This window comes from Solanum stenotomum, chromosome 7 (assembly GCF_019186545.1).
Source record: "Solanum stenotomum isolate F172 chromosome 7, ASM1918654v1, whole genome shotgun sequence".
NCBI lineage: Eukaryota > Viridiplantae > Streptophyta > Magnoliopsida > Solanales > Solanaceae > Solanum > Solanum stenotomum.
In genome coordinates this window covers 60,022,186-60,041,686 of record NC_064288.1, presented here as the reverse complement: position 1 = coordinate 60,041,686, position 19,501 = coordinate 60,022,186, and the positions used below count along the sequence as shown (strand labels likewise).

The window sequence follows — 19,501 nt, the reverse complement described above, 5'->3', positions numbered from 1 at the left end:
ATAAACATGATAGCTATAGAAATTTAATTATAACAAACTCAACAAAATATGTTCTCAAAAAAAGAGAGTACATATTAGAATGACTTGGCACAAAAAATTATAGAAACAACTTCTGAAAAATTATACAACTAACTTTATTTTTATTAAAATTTGAGATATTGTTAATTGATTAATAATAATAAAAAATATAGAAATTAATTTATATGAAATTTAATTACAACAAGTTCTGAAAGTATCTAAGAGAAAACTAAATATTAGAATAACTTGACACAAAGAAAAAACACGAATAAATTGCGAAAATTCATATAACTAAATTCAATTGTATTAGAATTGAGACAATATTAATTAATTGATATTCGGGAAAATAAAATAAAATTAGAATATATATATATATATATATATTCCTCTTTTCCATTTGTTTGAAGACATAAATATATTTTACATCTGGTTCTTTCTTCTCTACTCAACCTTTAGCGATCTCTACTGTAGTGGCCGCTCCTTCTGGTTTTCACTTTCAGGTTAACTCTTCTTGTCCACCCCTACCCTACCCCTCCCCCCCCAACAACCCCTTTATTTGCTGGTCTCTAAATTTTTGAATTAACAACTGAGTAAGAAAAAGGGAGGGAAAAGAATGGTAAAGTTGTTGTCTTTACTGTTTTTCTTGTACAGATAGTTGGGTAAATGGTTTGACTGAGTACCCTTTTGGCTATTTGGGTGTTTGAGCAAAAAAATTGGGCTTGGCCATGATTGGTTGGCTGGCTCTTGCATTTTGCTTATTTGGGTTGTTAGTTGAAGAGATTTAAGTAAAAGTAAGTGGGAATATGGGCATTTTGTTCAAATTTTGGTTGGAAATTTGATGTAGTTAAAGTACTATGGATTTTTCTGATGGGGTTTGTTGAATCTTGCTGATTGTGTGGTTCTATCAAAAGTTTTGAACTTTAAGTACTCTAAAATGCTACAAAATTGAGTCTTTTTGCTTTTTATTTTGGTGGATTGTGAGGTGGGGTGGGGATGGGGGGTTTCATGTTTGCATATGTATTGGGAGCTTCTAGTTTTTGCTAAGGTTTTGGATTCTGGATTGATTTGCTCACATGTACTGTTGAGAGGCTTATTTCTGCATTTTATATGTTTAGTTGTGTGTTTTTTTCTGTCTATGAAGAAGTATTGTTTTTATTATTAGTATAAAAGAAAAATTCTTTATTTTCTTTCATTGTGGTTGATATACTTAGTGTTATAGTGATTGAATTCAAGCTTTAGTTTCTTTAGGCAGGATGAAGCACTTTTTGGTGGTGAAGAGAAGATAACATGTTCTGTGCGTTGACATGAAGAAATCATCATGGTTGCTAAGCTGATTAGATATTATCATAGTTCTTCCCAATTGTTGTTTTTGCTGTCTTATATCAACTCTTAGACTGTTACTTAAATTTTCTCCATTTTGAAGCTTATTTTTTTTACCAACTCCCTGACTAGTTTGGGGTCGAGGCGAAGTGGTTTTCTTATTGTTGTTGTTTTTGGGGCTAATTCTTCCAAACTAAACCTAATTTGGCAAGTCATAATGACTCTACACCCTTCTTAGTATTAGTGTATGGTGGTGTCTTCTGTGATTGAAATTAGTATTAGTGTTTGGTGGTGTCTTCTGTTTCTGTTTGGGTGTCTATATCAAATTATGCCTTATTCTTTGGTTTTTTTTTTGATAATTTATATTCTTTATTCTAAGAGAAAAGATCTAAATATAGGTATTTACTGCAACCTCCTTTGCTGGTAGTCAATATGTGTCGAGATTTACTTTGTATTGCTGAATTTTCCTCCTGCCTTTGCTTTCCATCTGTTGTAGGTTTAGCCTTACTGGTTTATAGCTTGGGACATGGATGTTGGAGGAAACTCCTTAGCATCTGGTGCAGATGGAAAGAAGAGAAAAGTAAGTTATTTCTATGATCCTGAAGTTGGCAATTACTATTATGGACAAGGCCACCCAATGAAGCCACATCGAATGCGGATGACACATGCTCTTCTTGCCCACTATGGTCTATTACAACATATGCATGTTCTGAAGCCAAATCCTGCTAGAGATAAGGATCTCTGCAGGTTTCATGCTGATGATTATATTGCTTTCTTGAGAAGCGTAACCCCAGAAACACAGCAAGATCAGCTGAGGCAGCTGAAGAGATTCAATGTCGGGGAGGACTGTCCAGTTTTTGATGGTCTTTATTCCTTCTGCCAAACCTATGCTGGAGGTTCTGTTGGTGGGGCAGTGAAGTTGAACCATGGACACTGTGATATCGCTGTAAATTGGGCTGGTGGATTGCATCATGCCAAGAAATGTGAAGCATCTGGTTTCTGCTATGTGAACGATATCGTGTTGGCTATTCTGGAGCTACTCAAAGTTCATGAGGTATTTCATTATTGCTGCTCTTACTCACTTTTCCAAATGGAGGTTGATTGACTGATTGACAAAATTGGTCAGGTCACATTTTCTCACTATTCACTTACTTTTCACACATTGACTTCTTGTCATCGAGCTATGTTGTGATATTGTGATAATCAGCCATCCCATGGCCTGGCTATTTTATCATGTACTCATCAGGAAATCACATTAAATAAAATAACTTGCCTCATTGGATTAGGTTAGTGAGTAAGTTGCTCAGACTCTTTGCATTTGGTGTCGCATTTGTGTTTACACGACATGGGTGTGGGTGTGGGATCTGTACTGGATTTAGTCAGCTGGTTTTGGGTACTTTGACCAAAAATCAACGAAGAAATTTGGGACAGCTACAATGAAATCTGTAATCAAAACAAAAGCTAAGTTGAAATTGGATTTTTTTTTGGAGTACCTTGTATATAAAAATTTCGATGCGAGTCCTTTTCCTTATATCACCTTCTGGGGAGATCAATTTCTTTTCTTCATAATATCTTATAATTTAGATACATAACTCTATTTTTAGATGTTTGAATTATTTTTAGCTGAATCCCTATACCCGTACCCTCAAACCTTAAACTGACTCAGTATCAGGCACCCACACCCGAATCCGAGCAACTACTAGGATTTTATGAAATAGGAGGGATTCATGAAGTCATCTTTAAATCTCCTTGCTTGGAAAGCAGCCTATGTATAATTATTCTGGTCGTATCCATTTTATGATTGCTTGTATGGGGATAAAATTATATTTCAATACTTTTGGCGGCGGCCAGCATGCCCTAATGCTGAAGAATACAATCTTACCAGTTTCAAAAAATAAATAAATTATATTTTAGTTACCAAGTTTCAAAAATAAATAAATTATATTTTAAGATCTTCTAATTTACTGAGAATTGACCCCGAAAGAGAATTTCGGCTTTCACACCTTATCCTCATAATTGTTGGAATATTAATGACGATAAATGCATGATGAGGCAATGCTCTACTCTCATCTTAGCTTTTCCTGATTCTATGTAGCTAATGGATACGGTACTACTGAGGGTGGGTTGCTAAAGGCATCATATTTTTTCATTTGATCACCGAAGCTTCTCTCTTTTGTTGAAATATTCATTGAAGTGTGCATCTTTATTGTAAAGTGGAGTAGTAATTATATTAACAAAGTTCTAGTTTCTTGAAAGCTTTTTTTCTTTGCCTAGCTATCAAAATATTTCTGGATGGTAGTTACCATGAGCTAGAGATACATAAAATATGAAAATTCTAGTCTAGACCCCTTGCTGATTGCTTTGGCTTATAAAGGACACATTCACATATCTTCTTGGACAACAAATAAAAGATGTGCAACTGATGATGGCTTCAGTTTCTTGCGCATCTCGAAGTTCATTTCCAGTGAAGTTTCACATGGGTAGACAGACTTACTGGTTCCATGCCAGGTGCTTACCCTCCCCGAAAGTTTTTGGTATGATGGGAAGGGGCAGAAAACAAATTTATGTACAACTGTCAAGGGTGGGATAAATTTGTGTTAATGTTGATAGTGTGCAATCCTATCCCTTTGTGTCCTAGCAAAACGAGGGAAATGGCATTAACCTCTCATCCCTCACTTCCACTCTTCCTTCCATTTCAGTTTAACCCACTATGACATGTTCTTAGTAGCTTTAGAATTATCAACATGATGTAGCTTTACAATTATTTATGTTTTTGAAACTGGTAAAGTTGGTGTTAGCTTTACAATCATTAACTAAATGTCAATCAAATGCTTGCATCCAACACATAACAATCACATTTACATTCATAAGCTGTATAAGTTCTTCATTGCTAATTTGCCTTGTTTATATCACTGTTGCAGAGAGTGTTGTATGTGGATATTGATATCCATCATGGTGATGGCGTGGAAGAGGCCTTCTATACTACGGATAGGGTCATGACAGTTTCCTTTCATAAATTTGGAGATTACTTTCCTGGTACAGGGGATGTACGTGATATTGGTTATGGAAGTGGAAAATACTACTCTCTAAATGTTCCACTAGATGATGGAATTGATGATGAGAGCTATCAGTCCCTCTTTAAGCCAATTATGGGCAAAGTGATGGAAGTTTTTAAGCCTGGTGCTGTGGTCTTACAATGTGGTGCAGATTCCTTGTCTGGCGATAGGCTAGGCTGCTTTAATCTCTCTATTAAAGGTCATGCAGAATGTGTCAAGTACATGAGGTCTTTCAATGTGCCACTGTTGTTGCTTGGTGGAGGTGGCTACACAATACGTAATGTTGCTCGTTGCTGGTGTTATGAAGTAAGCAAGTCGTTTACACTATCAATTTGTGCATACATCTAATGAGTGATGATTGAATTAGACTTGACTTCTCTTCTTTTCGGTACATTTTGATTGTGAATATGTTTTGAATGAAGTAACCTACCAAGAAGAGAAAAAGAGAATGTTTTTTTGCTATAGTAGTTTAACAACATATTACCCATGAATAGGGATGTTCATGGTTTGGTTTGGTCGGTTTTGTTTTTAACAAAACCAAACCAAAGGCTCACATTGATATGATTTTCTCATTTATACTGCAAACATGCCAGAATATACGGGTTATACGGGTTCAGTAAATGTATGTCTATGAACTTGAGTCCGACATGTTTGCTTCTTGCAGTTTAATTTATTGTAGCATAAGTATAAATGGATACAGTGTTTTTTTACCACTTGACACAGTCAAGTGTTTCAGTATCCAAAGAATGCAAAGTTCTGAAAATGAATGTTNGCTATAGTAGTTTAACAACATATTACCCATGAATAGGATGTTCTTGGTTTGGTTTGGTCGGTTTTGTTTTTAACAAAACCAAACCAAAGGCTCACATTGTTATGATTTTCTCATTTATACTGCAAACATGCCAGAATATACGGGTTCAGTAAATGTATGTCTATGAACTTGAGTCCGACATGTTTGCTTCTTGCAGTTTAATTTATTGTAGCATAAGTATAAATGGATACAGTGTTTTTTTTACCACTTGACACAGTCAAGTGTTTCAGTATCCAAAGAATGCAAAGTTCTGAAAATGAATGTTATTCTCCTTCCATTTTAAATAAATGTCTATTAGAAGGTCTGCGTACATCTCACCTTCCCTAGACCTCACTTGTGGGACAATTACTGGGTTTGTTGTTGTTGTTGAGTTGAAATTGCATGCTCGTTGGTAGTAGAAGTGGGTAGCATGTGGGGCACAAATTGTTAATTTTAGTTTTTACTGTATAAAGTTGAAAAGGAGGCTACTATGGAAATGGTAGATGTTTACTTCTCCTCATACCCACCATAGCCAACCTCTCACACCTCCTGTCTAAGAAGGGGAGGACTTAAGGTACTGAAAAAGGGATAGCCTAACCATGCTTTGGAGGAGAATGTTGTATTCCCCAATTACCCTATTGGACCTTTTCTTCTAAAAAAATCTGAACAGTTGACTGTCCTTTGTGATTTTCTTATACTTATGAATTGTTCTTCTGTGTTTGAGCAGACAGGAGTTGCATTAGGAATAGAGCTTGAAGATAAGATGCCGCAACATGAATATTATGAATACTTTGGTCCAGATTATACCTTGCATGTTGCTCCAAGTAACATGGAGAACAAAAATTCTCGTCAGATTTTAGAAGATATAAGATCAAAGCTGCTTGAGAATCTTTCAAAGCTTCAGCATGCCCCAAGTGTACAGTTCCAGGAGCGACCACCGGATACTGAATTGCCCGAGGTTTGCTTTCATTTACCTAACATTGCTCTTAGAAACATTACCATTTTCTACTAAGTGTTTAAGTTTCAGTTGCCAAGAGTGTGTTGTTGTCATAAAAAAAAAGAGTGGGTTGTAATTCGAGACAAAATTGTTGGATCCGTGCTGCTATTTGTTTCCATATTTGCCACTTTCTACATTTAGCAATTATGTTCCACTTCGAGAGATGCAAACATATCTCTTCCTTGTATAGATAAGCTCTCATATTTCTGCTGTTGATAAGAATATTGTTGGATTTTGCCCCCAGGGCTTTGGTTTGACAGTAAGGACACAATGCCTGATGTGTGGGCTAAGCACACATTACGGGTTCAAATCCTACTGTGGACAAAGCCTTGTAATTAAGTTGGGAGGAGGGTACCAGATTCCTAGTAAGCCACAGGAGATTTATCTAATATTGAAAAAAAATTGTTGGATTTTTATGTTGGAAGATGTTAATGTATTTTTGCAACTTTCAGGCTGATGAAGATCTAGAGGATGCAGATTCGAGATGGGATGCTGATTCAGACACGAATGGCGAAGAACGGTACTTCACTTTTTCTATTTTATTCACATTGACAGAGATATATTTGTTCTTCAACCTGTACCCTGTTATCTTGCTTATTATGATAAGGGTGATTTTCATACAGTAAGCCCATTCCTAGCAGAGTCAGGAGGGAACATGTTGAACCTGAAGGAAAAGGCATGGTATGTATTGGCCTTTACTTTGTATCTGAAACAATGTTTTGATGCAATCATCTGTTTTTGTGATGTATGTCAATGATTCAATTCGGTGGTTGAGGATTACATGTAGTGCTTTCTTATGCTTTGGCCTTGTATGAATTTAACTGGGAACATGGTCAGCGGGGATTCATATAGCTGACTCCAACTTGTTTGGGACTGAGGCATAGTAGTAGTTGTCGGTGAAGAAAGGTTTGTGGTAGATTAATAACGATTCTAATCGCCATTAATTGGTAGAAATTAGTTATGCACTTGGAAGCTAAAGCTTTACAAGCAATAATACCCTACTCAAAAGTAGTCCAAGATCTTCTTTAGGTTGATGTTTTTAGTTTTCATATGTGGACCAGCTCTTGAGGAAGTTCTACTTCCGAAATTCCTTTTCTTTCGTTTACATTTTCTTCCCTCATAGGCCTTTCTTAACCCCTCCAAATTATGATCCTTACACCTCATGACACGTTCTCATTCTTTTTAGTTGATATCCTGTAGCCCTCTTTGATCACATTGCATCTTAACTTGTTCATTGAGTGAGAACATTTTCTCAACTCCGAGAAATTTCAGGTTTTACTAAATATAAATAAAACTATACGCGACTTCCACCCTTCTCCTCTCATCAGAATGTAGTATCGCTGTATGCTTCTATTGCATCACATCTGGCAAATCCTTGTTATTCCATGAAAACTATACATCGTAAATAAGATCTCTCCTCTCGTTCTTGCTTAACCCTTATCGATCATTTTCTACTGATTGCCATATGAAACTGTAACAATAGTTTGTTTCCGTTCAAATTTTCAGGACGATATGAAAACAGAGGAGCACCTTAGAGAAGTAGAATCGACATTCGCAGAGTCAACAAGTTTGAAGGTTCTTAGAGCATTATATTCGCATTTATAAACTGTCAAACCAAAGAATTGCATAGATCTAACAGTTTTTCATTTCCTCATTGAATGTTGTTTTAATTCAGGGTGGCAATTCAGGTTCTACACTGATAGATGGAGGACAGATTAAACTGGAACAAGGAAACTCTAACAAGCCTTTTGATCAACCAACTGATATTATCTCTTGAATAGACTTTTCAATCTTTTGAACTTTACTGTAATGTATGATCTTTAAATTATACATTTTGAGTCTACTTGTCATGCACACTAATTTACAGATATGATATAATCCATGAACAATCTCTCTCCCCTCCCCGAACCAAAATCGCGCTTCTTTCTATCATATAAGTTGAAGAAAAAGAACATGCCAATATGTCAACTGTCAAGATTTTGGTGGAAATGAGGCCCAAATAGATTGTGGTTAATCAGATCAGTTCTATTGCCTGTGATCTGTGTAGTTCGTTTAGTCTTTTTTGTTTTCAAATGCCAATTGATTATGTGTGGTGAAGTTGTTGTGATGTGACCTGAAGGACTTGCGGTTTATTACACCAAAGGCTTTCAGTGAACTATTGAAGCTATCGAGAGAGTATCAAATGCTGACGGTGACGAAGGTTTGGTCTCGTTCTTCTAAAAAAAAAGCGAAGCAAAGCGTATGGCAAAGAATCAGCCAGCTGATTGCCCCCTTCCACTCGGCCTTTCTTCGTTGTGTGAATAAGGTCTTAGTCTGTATGGGTTGCGGTGCACGTGGGCGTGTTTCACCCTTAACCAGAGGTCTTGGGTTTGAACTCTGGGTATGGAGAAAATCATGTTGGGAGCGCCACCCTTGAATGGGCCCTGCAGTGTGCGATCCGGATTTAGTCAGAGCTTCAATGTAGGCTTTGGACACCTGGTGAGAAACCAAAAAAAAAAAAAAAGTTGTGTGATGTGATTAGGAGGTTACATGTTTGAGTTGTGACAGTCTTTTGCAATAATGTATGATAAGATTGTATATGATAGACTATTGTAGTTTGATCCTTTCTGGAGTCCACGCATAGCGGGAACTTAAACATCAGGATTGTCCTTTTTTAATTGATTTGACCACTCGATTTTCATTTTATCTTGTTAAAATCACTAAATAGTATTATGGAAAATTATTAGGAGAATGATTTTTCAGTCATAAGCAAATAGTTCAAACTTAAGCAAGTTGGAATAAATTTCTTCTAATTTGTTCACTTCATCAAATTATTAGTTCATATACGTTCCTAATCTACCAAATACTTTAATTTTTTATTGTTCAATTTTTGACCAGAAGCATGTGATTTTTCAAACATTTTCAACAAACATGTAAAGACCATTTTCTGATTTCGATGTTCTTAATCCGTCAATTAACCTTGGCGGTTAGGTTAGACCTTAGATTTTCGCATTATTCATTCACTTGTCACTAAAAGAATCATTTTCGGTCCAACTTACACGTGCTAAGCATATATTGACGATGTTCATCCCTATTCAGGATCAACTTATCATGAGATTCATAGTTATATTACTTATATAACTTCCTTGTACTCGTAAAATAGTATCTCAATAGTATTTGCCTAGATTATATATAAATGTTCTTATTTACCAAACACCAGAAAATAAGTCGAAATCATAAGACTTATCTTCTTATTTCTCCTCTCTTTTTATTGCTTTTTTTAACTCCAAAAACTTTACATCAACAACCAAGTTGGAAAATTAAATCAAATTGGCAAACTTAAAAAAGGTGAAAGAAAGTATAGGATTAGGACCAATAAAAAAGGTTAAGCAAATGATAGTTTGATTTGACTAAAACAAAATTATGGAAAATTAGAAAAGTGAGTTGAAAAAAGTATAGAGTAATTTTAGCATATAGTTTTACAGCTGCAAATTAGTAATGAAGACTTTTTAATTGTCAATGGAACGCGTCGATGTAATCATAATTAAATTTGTATCGCATGTCACGGCTTTAATTTGTTCTTTTGTTTGGTAAACAATAATTTTTATTTATCAACTACCATGGTATATTATGTACTCCGTTATTACGTTAAATCGTATTAACTTATCATGGTTAAGTGATTAAATAACGTATTGATTTAATTATCATTTAAATATAAACATATAACGGCATGCATTTATTGATTTGATGTAAATATCGAGGTCGAATAAGTGTATGTTTTGTGTGTGTTTTTGTTTAATCATCGGGGATTTGATATTCATGTAGTGTAACAGAGTGAGGTTATGTTCCATTAAAAGAATGAAATGTTCTTTGCTACGAGTTACTCTATATTTAGGATTTGAATCAAAACCTCTGATTTGGGATGGAGGAATATATTTCATTCATCCAATCGCATCACGGGATAGTGTTGGTCTGTGTATATTATACGAGGACAGATCTAGATGGTTGATTATCATGATCAATACTTAGTAGTTTTTGTCCATATCTTATAAACATATTAGGAAATTCTACTTAATATTTGACTATAGACTTAAATTAATATAGTATTTACACAAAATAAAAATGATTGTGTATTTTACATATATTTATATTACTTTGCGATTATTAAATAATATCTATTTTAATTTGCCTCAACTTATATTTGATTATGTCAAATTATAATGTATACATAATATAAATATTGGGTGCAAGCAATAATAATATTGGGTATGCTTTTGTTTGTAGCATTTGACACACAATTATTGAAATTTTCAGAAAAAAAATATTTTTTTAAGTTCAGAAAGAAGGTCGATAGGTGAGTCGTATTGAATTTTTCGATCAAGTAAGAAGTGTTACCAACATAGGTTATGATGCAACGATTGAGATTCCTATGTTCTAAATCAAGAGTTCTCATGTTCGAATTGCTAAGAGCATCACCCCAGAAATGAACCCTACAATACGCAAATTCAAATTTAATCGAGCTTCATATAACATGCTTTCCCCTCCAAACATAGTTGACTTCACGTTAGAACACTATCAAAACATATATATTTGTAAATGATCCATACAAAATTATATCTAAATGCTCATAAATAAAATAAAATTTAAAGTTGTAATATGTTGGTGACATAACAAAACCTAAAAGCAGAATCATTTATGGTCCAAATTTGCACCTCTTTTATTGATTATTATTATCTAGATAAAAAAGAGTGAAGAGCTTTTTAGGACTTCTTTTTTCAAATGTTCAAATGTAAAATATTGTGAAAAATAAAAAAAAAGTACTCTTTTTCCTTTTAAAAAAAAGTGCAAAAAAGAGCTTCCTTTTTAACTATAAAACAAATTAATGATTACGCATTGATGCTATGTATTATTCATCATACATGCACTAATAATTATTTATATCATTTTCATTTTCTTTTGGGTTTTTTTATCAGTGTCTGATATTTATTTTTGAACTAGATTAAGTTAGATTTATATATAAAATTTTTACATTGAGGATAAAATGTTCTTTATCAAAACTCATATATTTATATAGGTCGAATCTGAAATTTTTAATGGGAAATAGAGAAGTGTTTATCAGTTTACCGCAGTCGTTGATGGTTATCATTTTAAAGAACTATAGCATTTACTTGTATACTTACAAAATTGCAATAGACATACTTAAATTGACTTAACGTACAAACAACTTTTAAATAATTTGGTTGACTTTAACGTAAGAAAAAATGTAGAAAAATGATGGTAGTAAAAGTAAAATTGTTGACCGCTAGAAAAATATTTGTTAAATAATTCGTAGCTAACAAAGTTTTTTGATAATTCATTGCTAAATAGATTTAGCAATGAATTGTTATTTAGCGAAAGAAGTTATTCGTGACTATTTTTCTATTAGAGAACACAATATAGAGTATATTATATACTATATTCATAAATTACTTAAATAATATTTCCAATAAAATAAAATGTGTGACAAATTAAACCACAAAGTTATGTGACAACACAACCAAGTCACTTTTTTTTAAAAAGTTATTCGGTATTTGATATTTGTATTAAAGTTCGATTAAATTTGAATTCGTGTATTATAACATCTATTATTGAGATCGACGTTAAGAAAATTTCATTCCTATAAACTTAAACTTGAGACTTCTGAGATTATGAATAGATGTATTCGAATTACCATCACAATCCATAAGTATAAGTCACATCACTTCTTCAAGAAGGTAGATATGCTCTCCATATTTTGTATAACATTTATAATCCTATACGTATGGAGAGATAAAAGTCAATATATTTAATTATGGATGTAAAATTAGATATTAATCATGTACATTTTTTACAAATAAATTTTAAATATAACCAATCATGTATTTTGTTCTTAAAAATATTTCAAAATTTATAGTTAAAGACTAACGAATTAATAGCAAACTAATAAAAACAAAAATTGAACAAAAAATGTGCAATAATATGTGGGGTCAAATGGATTTACTTGTGAGTCATACAAAAGTTGGACCAAATTTGCCACCAAATTTATGACACACAATTTATTTAATTATTATTATTATTATTATAAGGTTGGCCCTTTTAAATCTGGTAAAATAAAGTGATTCGTAGATAAACTGGTCTTCTCTCTTTTTGACGATTTTAATTTATTTTTTTCTGTTAGGATTGTCTTTTGTACCAACAAAACCGTACCATCACGTGGGATGTTAATATAAAAGTTTAACTAAGGAAAAAAAATATAAAAATTATACTCCTAAGAATTATTTGGGGAGTGTTTTACAAATTTGAATTAATTAAGTCAGTATATTAAAAAATATTATCAAAATTATGAAATATAGAAGAATTTGAGCGAAAGTAAATTTCTTGTAAGTTACTATTTTTTGTCTTAATTTATATGATTATTCACTGTTTAGATAACTTAAAATAGAATAACAACAATCTAATTCTTAAATTTTATATCGAGTCAAATATTTTAAGACATAAATTGGAACACATAGTAATAAAGTGGAGGCCACCAATCACTCCGTGAAGGCAAAGCTGAAAAAGAAAAAGTTCTTTTTTATATATATAAAAAAATGAAGAATGTTTTTTTTTTTTTTTTACAAAAATAGGATTTATTAAATTGGAAGGAAAAACGAAAAAAAAATGTGAGTTTATTAAATGCATCTATACTCTACCGTAATCGTAGCCATGTGAATTTCGACCCGTGATTGGAGGAACTATGAAAAAACGGGTCAAACTAAAAATTGTTTTTATACGACTTTGAATTATAAAAAAAAATATTTATACTAACAGTGTATATAATTTAAACTTTTTCGTGTTCGTTTGGTAAGTGGTAACAGTTGGAGGTGAGTTATTTATGTATCAAACTATGCACAAGTAATATGATATTTGATGGTTGTTTAGGAGATAAGGAGATAAATATCCACGTATAAATAGTGGCGGAGTCAGGATTTTCAATAAGGAGATTCAAAATCTGAAGAAATAGACGCACGAAGTAGTCGAAGAGGGTTCGACATTTACTATATATACTTAAAATAGTATTTTAACCATGTATAAATAATATAATTTTCCACCGAAGGAGATTCGGATGAACCACTATAAGGTGGCTCCGCCACTGTGTATAAAATTAGTGCAATATATGATTTGTAATTTAGAAACTTACTTTACTATTACATATATACGATTTAAGGAAAATTATATATTGTTTTAAGCAGAATAAAATGTGGAATATATAACTAATATATGAATAGCTAACTTTGTATTACATAAAATAATACGTAAATTCTCTCGTAACTAATTAATGTATTACTAATATCCCTATAACCGAACGATCCCTTAGTTAATATTCATTTATTTTCTTATTTTATCACTTAATTATGGTAAGCTAATATAAATTCTGTAAAAACCAAAATGAATATTTTTCTTCCCGACTTCCTATTTTAGTTTATATGTTGCATTAAGAAAGTCAAAAAATTCTCCTTTGACTTTTTTTTGGGGTCATATTATCGTTTAACTTTTCTTAATTTATAAAAAGTTGTAATTAATATTTACTTTCTATGTATAGACTATAGTTTATAGTTATTTAAAGAAAGTTTGTCCAATATAATATATAGTGAAGCCCCTCATCGTCGTGAAATGGAAGGAGTAACAAATTTGGAAAAAGAATATATCGATAGTGTTTCGTAAATTGTAGTGAGATGGTTGATATTCTTATTTTTTTTTATAAGATGTTTCAAGTTTGATTTTGAAAATGAATTTTTTTTGATAGAGAGCGATTGTAATACTATCGGCGCGAAGTCAAGTTATTTGACCAGTAAAAATTGAAAAAAATAAATATTTCGAATGTTTCATGAATCATGATGAGATGAATGATATTCCTTCATTTTTTTATTAGATGCTTTTCAAGTTTGATTTTAAAAATGAAAAACTTTGTAATAGAAAGAAATTTGCTCCGATTGTAATACTATTGACACAAAGTACTGAAGTTACTTCGATGATCAGTAAAATTTGAATACCAAATGATTAAAAAAAACTATTTTCTTACACTTCCGTTGACAAGTACTTACTTTAGTTATCTGAAAAGATGGGTTTAATCTTTTTTAAAAGTTGAAGGAGAAAACTATAGAAAGAGTAAATAATACACAATTGTCTATTTAATTTGTCTTCACAAGGCGCCAAATAGTTCTTAGATATATTTTCCCACTAATTTTTCAAAATTGTCTTTTTATTATTCTTTATTAGTCTCCATTCTTCACATTGAAGTTATTAAAAGACTTTTATTAGTTTATTGCTTTACATAAAATATTTTTTTTTAGAAGAAGTTTAAAATATTTGTAGTTTGGAATTGTTTTGTTCATGTAGGTGCTTTAAATACTTTTTAAATTTATCCCAAGTACTTCAAAGAGTTAAACTGACCATGTTCCAAATTTATATATATATATATATATATATATATATATAAAATCACAGAATAAGATTTTTTTACATGAGTGGACTATATAATACCACATTTGTAGTATTCATACATAATATTTCTATATACATAAATATATTGTGCCTCATTATATTGCATATTTGCATTTATCACAAGTGGATATATATACTAGATGTTGATTGCTAGCTAGATATTTGTTACATTAATTAATTGATGTTATGATCGTAGGGGCCAAAATGTTTTCGTATTGCCACTTACCTAATAAATAATTTTAATTTATTACCTTTTTATAAACTTCTTTAAATCTTGCGATGTTAACTCTTGAACATGTCATATCAGATATTAAAATTAAAGGCTTGTCAAATTACAGGTAAACACATTTTTAAGCAGATTAAAAAGAAAAATTAACATAAATAAATTGAAACAGATGAAGTAATTAATTGCATGCTAGCAACAATTTCCCACTTAAGCAAAGAGGAGAGATAATGGAGATTCAGCGAGCTTTTCAAAGAGTTTCCCTAATAAAATCATGAAATAGGAAAACTTTTGAATTTATTAGTATATATAACTTTGAAGTATGAGCCAATACATACAATTAGATATGAGAGTGTTTTACCCTCAATCTGGAACTTTTCGACACAAATTTTTATTTAATCAAATTTTAATATGAATATCGAACATTAGATGAAACTCAAAAAAATGCAATTAGATATTCATTACTAGCATATGATCAATAAAAAAAAAATGATGTGATGGATAGAATTGTTTTCACATTTTAGCACATGGAATACACATGCAAAGGTTCATTTTTCAAAAATAAAAAAAATAAAGGGACCCTAATTAACTAGTGAGGTGTATTGATAGAGAAAATTTTAGACTAAAAGATATAGGGTGTCCAACTATTTGCTAGAGTAATTGAAGAACAAAATAAATATTCCTATAATATATGGTTGGAATTGGATGATGATGCATCATTTTTGATAGTTCAAAATAAATTAAATCCATGTGCTACATTTGTATTGTTGGGGGGCAATTTAATGGGGTCATTTGCTTGACAATTTTTTTCTTAATTAGTAGGTTTGGCCATGATTAAAACTAGATAACAAACAATAATTAATTTCTTGCTTAATTATTTTCTCATGATACCATATAACCCTTTAGCCTTTAGAGTCTAACAAAAGTCCATATACAAAAATAGATTCACAGTGATTTGAGGATTATAAAGAATAATATCATCAGAAGAAAACTGATGAATAATAAAGTACGATCACAAATATGAGAAATTAATGAAAAGTTTAAATATTGATTCATCTATGTATTACGTACGTAAAATGTAACATATGCCAATCTTTCTAAATCATATATATTATTGAATTAAAAGTAGTTATTGATTTGATTTATCACTTTGATGTTTAGTGGAAGTTGCAACTTATTGTAGCTACTAGTTTAATCTAGAGTTTTCTTGTCTCTTTTAAGGTCTTATTGGATTTATAAAGTTGGGGTGATATATACATCAAATAAAATTGCTATTCTTTTGCACTACATATATAATAATTGCATAAAGAAAAGTCACATCTTGTTTTTATGAATATCAAGAGGATTAATATTATTTGGATAGTTAGGTATCTGAATAATAATAATCCATGAAGATATAAATAACCTTTTTTTGTTTTATTTTCATCAAAATTGGCTGGTTGAAATTGAATTCCATGTGATATATTTGGATGATAGGGAACAAATGGGTCAATTAGAAAACTATAGTCTTAATTGGTCACAAATGCAAAAAGTGCAAGCTAAAGTTTGCAATAGTTTTACTCAATTGGCAAAACTTTTGTTAGTATGATACTTTTTTTAATAATACTATGTATGATCATTTGATTTTCACTTTATTATATCAAATTAAAGTGATTAGTAAAACCTTTTTTTAATAATAAAAATGCCACTCAACTTTAATTCATCTAAGTTCATTAATTACTTTGTTTCATAATTTTTCACTTTGAGAGACTTCCTATAAATTTCTTGCTTGTTTCTTCATAATGTCAAGATTATTGAAGCTTCATTGCCTCTTGCAAAAGTAGTAATTGTACAAAGTGGTTCATCTATTTTTACTCAATTTTAGGTCATAATTGAGGGGCGATCGTTGATTTTGACCCTTAATTTTTAGTATGAATTCATGTGTAATAGTATAATTTTATTAGAACATTTATATAGTATTTCATGCGAAGTAAAATATGAAGTGAGAATCTTTACGTAACAACATATCGAATCATCTTAATAATAATGAGTATATCATTTATCGTATAACAATCTTGAATATAATTATAATCCTTTAATATTTAATCAAGTTATAGTAATTTTGGGAAGTTTCCATATATTTTTCTAAGTAAAAGTAAAAGAGCTTCTTTACTATAAAGTACATATGAGAAACTTCTTATGTCTTGTCCTTCTTTAAGCACCATGATAAAGATAGAAAAAGAAAAATAAGTTGTACTACAATATATGCTTCTTCTCTTGCAATATCTACTTAAATAAATACCATCTTATAAAATTGACTTTTCAATGCGAATTGAAATTTAGTCGAATTTACAGAAACCTAAACACCAAATCTTCTTGTTATAGCATACTTATCGGGAGCATAATAGAATTGCAGACTTGTCAACAAAGAAAGAACTTTTTGCCTCACTATGATAACAGTTTGATCAGAAAATTTTTAACATACAATATTAATAATCAAATGATTTGATATACTCTTTTAAATTACTTACGCTTCCTAAACCTCACTAAATTATTGGTAGTTGTTTGTTTGGGTGGAAATTTGTTGTACAAAAGATGTAGAAATTGATAAATTGGTTTAGTTGGACTAAACATGCAAAATTATAAAACTAGTGAACCACTAAAATGAAAGAAATTAATAAATGGGGGCCCCATAATAGCAATTCCGAAAAAAGCTGTTAAAAACGTAATTCCACGTGAGGGTATTTGTCGTTTTATTAACGGCTCCGCAAAAAATCATTTCTAACGGAATTTTATTCTCAAAATGTCATTTTCCTTAACGGCTAAACATTTCTAACATTAATAGTAAAAATTTATTTGCCAATAGTAGTTATCGTAAATCAATACATGCATAATATGTGTTTGTATAAGTAATATATTATCATTGTACTAAATTATTTAGTTATGATAAGTTGATATCACTTAATACACATGCATTGGTATATGTAAAAAAAAATCGTACAATAATCACCTCCCGCGTCTTTGTATGTGTTGTCACCTTTTTATTTTCATTACGGAAAGTGTACACTACATTTAAAATAATCTTTAGCGACAATTAATTAGCAATTGCCATTAAATATGTATTTTTAGCGGCAATTAGCACTCTTTGTATATGTTCCTAAAGGCTTTAGCGACATTGGATATAATGACACTTAACTAATGCTGATAAAAACTTTAGCACTCTTTATTAATGTACTTATTTATTACCGCTAAAAGTTATTTTTGTTGTAGTGGTATATCCTCATGTTTCATACAAGAGTATGACGTAGTGATCAATAAAGTGAGTTGAGTACCGTGAAGTCATAATTAAGTTCAAATCTCAATAAAAGCAAACATGCTAGGTGATTTTCTTTCTCCACATGTCTTGGTTTAGATTCTGACGGACAGAGTTATTCGATATCTATATACTGATGAAAAATTATATATAAATATATATAAATTCTTTCATGATCTTATTTGTTAGTCATGACCCTTATTCATATGCTTGTCCTTGGAGATCGATGTAAACCTTAAAATTATATTGAACATATTATTTCGTTTTTGTATCAAAATTGTTTATAGTGTAAAGTGTTTATAAGCTAAAATCAGTGTTTTAAAAGGAGGGGGCGTGAGGCAAGGCGTTTTATACAGAATAAAGCGAGGCGTAAGCCCCAAGACATGGGGCGTAAGTCCCATGGATCTACGGGGAGTAGTCTCATGTATATTCAATTTTATAGTTTTATTACTAATAAAATAAGCAAAAGTAAACCTTTCAATGATTTATGATTTTTATTTGAGATAAGTATTAATCAATAATGAAGAAAAAGGTATTATAATGACTATTTGAGAAAATATCATTACACTAATAATTAAAATATGATATATATAAAGCAAAAAAGGTTAAAATAAATTAAAAACGTCCGAGCATACGTTTTTACCCCAGGACTTACGTTTTTATGCTCGGGGCTTACGTCTCAAATTTTAGGACTTACGCCTTATGAATCTACGTCTTTAATTTACGCCCCGGAGCATTTTTGAGACGCCCCGCCCCGAAACTCGCCCCAAAAACGTTTTTGAAAACACAGGCTAAAATCATAAGTTGTCCAATGTACAACTTTTTAGCTTATAATCACTTTTAATTTATCCTAATATATTTTGTACTAATTTCAAGATTACATCTTCCTAAACAAACCCTTAATTCCCTCTCCATTCTGTCTCCACCACGTCATTTTTTTCATTTTAAAAACCTTTAAGTTAATATTTTATTTTAAAAACCTTAAATTTAATATTTTAAGTAAATAATTTAAAGACATTTAAGTCATTTTAAAAAATAAATCATGTTAGCATTTTTAATTTTCCACTAAAACTCCAACTATTTATTATCAATTTAATATCTCTATTCAAACACGTAACTATTAATTAATAAAATTATTTTAAAAAATAAAAATACTTTTTTAAAACATTTAATACTTATTAATTATTTTTATTGAACTAGCCTAAGTTAGGAACTTGATTGATGGCCCGTTATTCGAGGTAAAAAAGTGGCCAATTTACGTACAAGTAGACTATAGTATTGTCTCGAATCTTGACCAATTTAACTAATCTACAGTTTGAAAAAG

The 19,501-nt window shown here is 31.0% G+C and overlaps 1 protein-coding gene across 2 annotated transcripts; it reads left to right on the top strand.

Moving 5' to 3' along the window:
• The first annotated feature begins 407 nt into the window (after positions 1-407).
• On the top strand, positions 408-8,070 carry LOC125870901 (histone deacetylase 19). Of its 2 annotated transcripts, none has more exons than XM_049551451.1 (8): positions 408-518; positions 1,835-2,392; positions 4,260-4,700; positions 5,912-6,142; positions 6,634-6,701; positions 6,805-6,862; positions 7,688-7,756; positions 7,857-8,070. In XM_049551451.1, the coding sequence occupies exons 2-8, from the start codon at positions 1,865-1,867 to the stop codon at positions 7,956-7,958; spliced, it is 1,497 nt and encodes a 498-aa protein (XP_049407408.1). In that variant the 5' UTR covers positions 408-518; positions 1,835-1,864; the 3' UTR covers positions 7,959-8,070. The 2 variants fall into 2 exon arrangements, with proteins under 2 accessions (XP_049407408.1, XP_049407407.1); XM_049551450.1 differs by having other exon boundaries at positions 439-518; positions 1,857-2,392.
• The last annotated feature ends 11,431 nt before the right edge of the window (positions 8,071-19,501 follow it).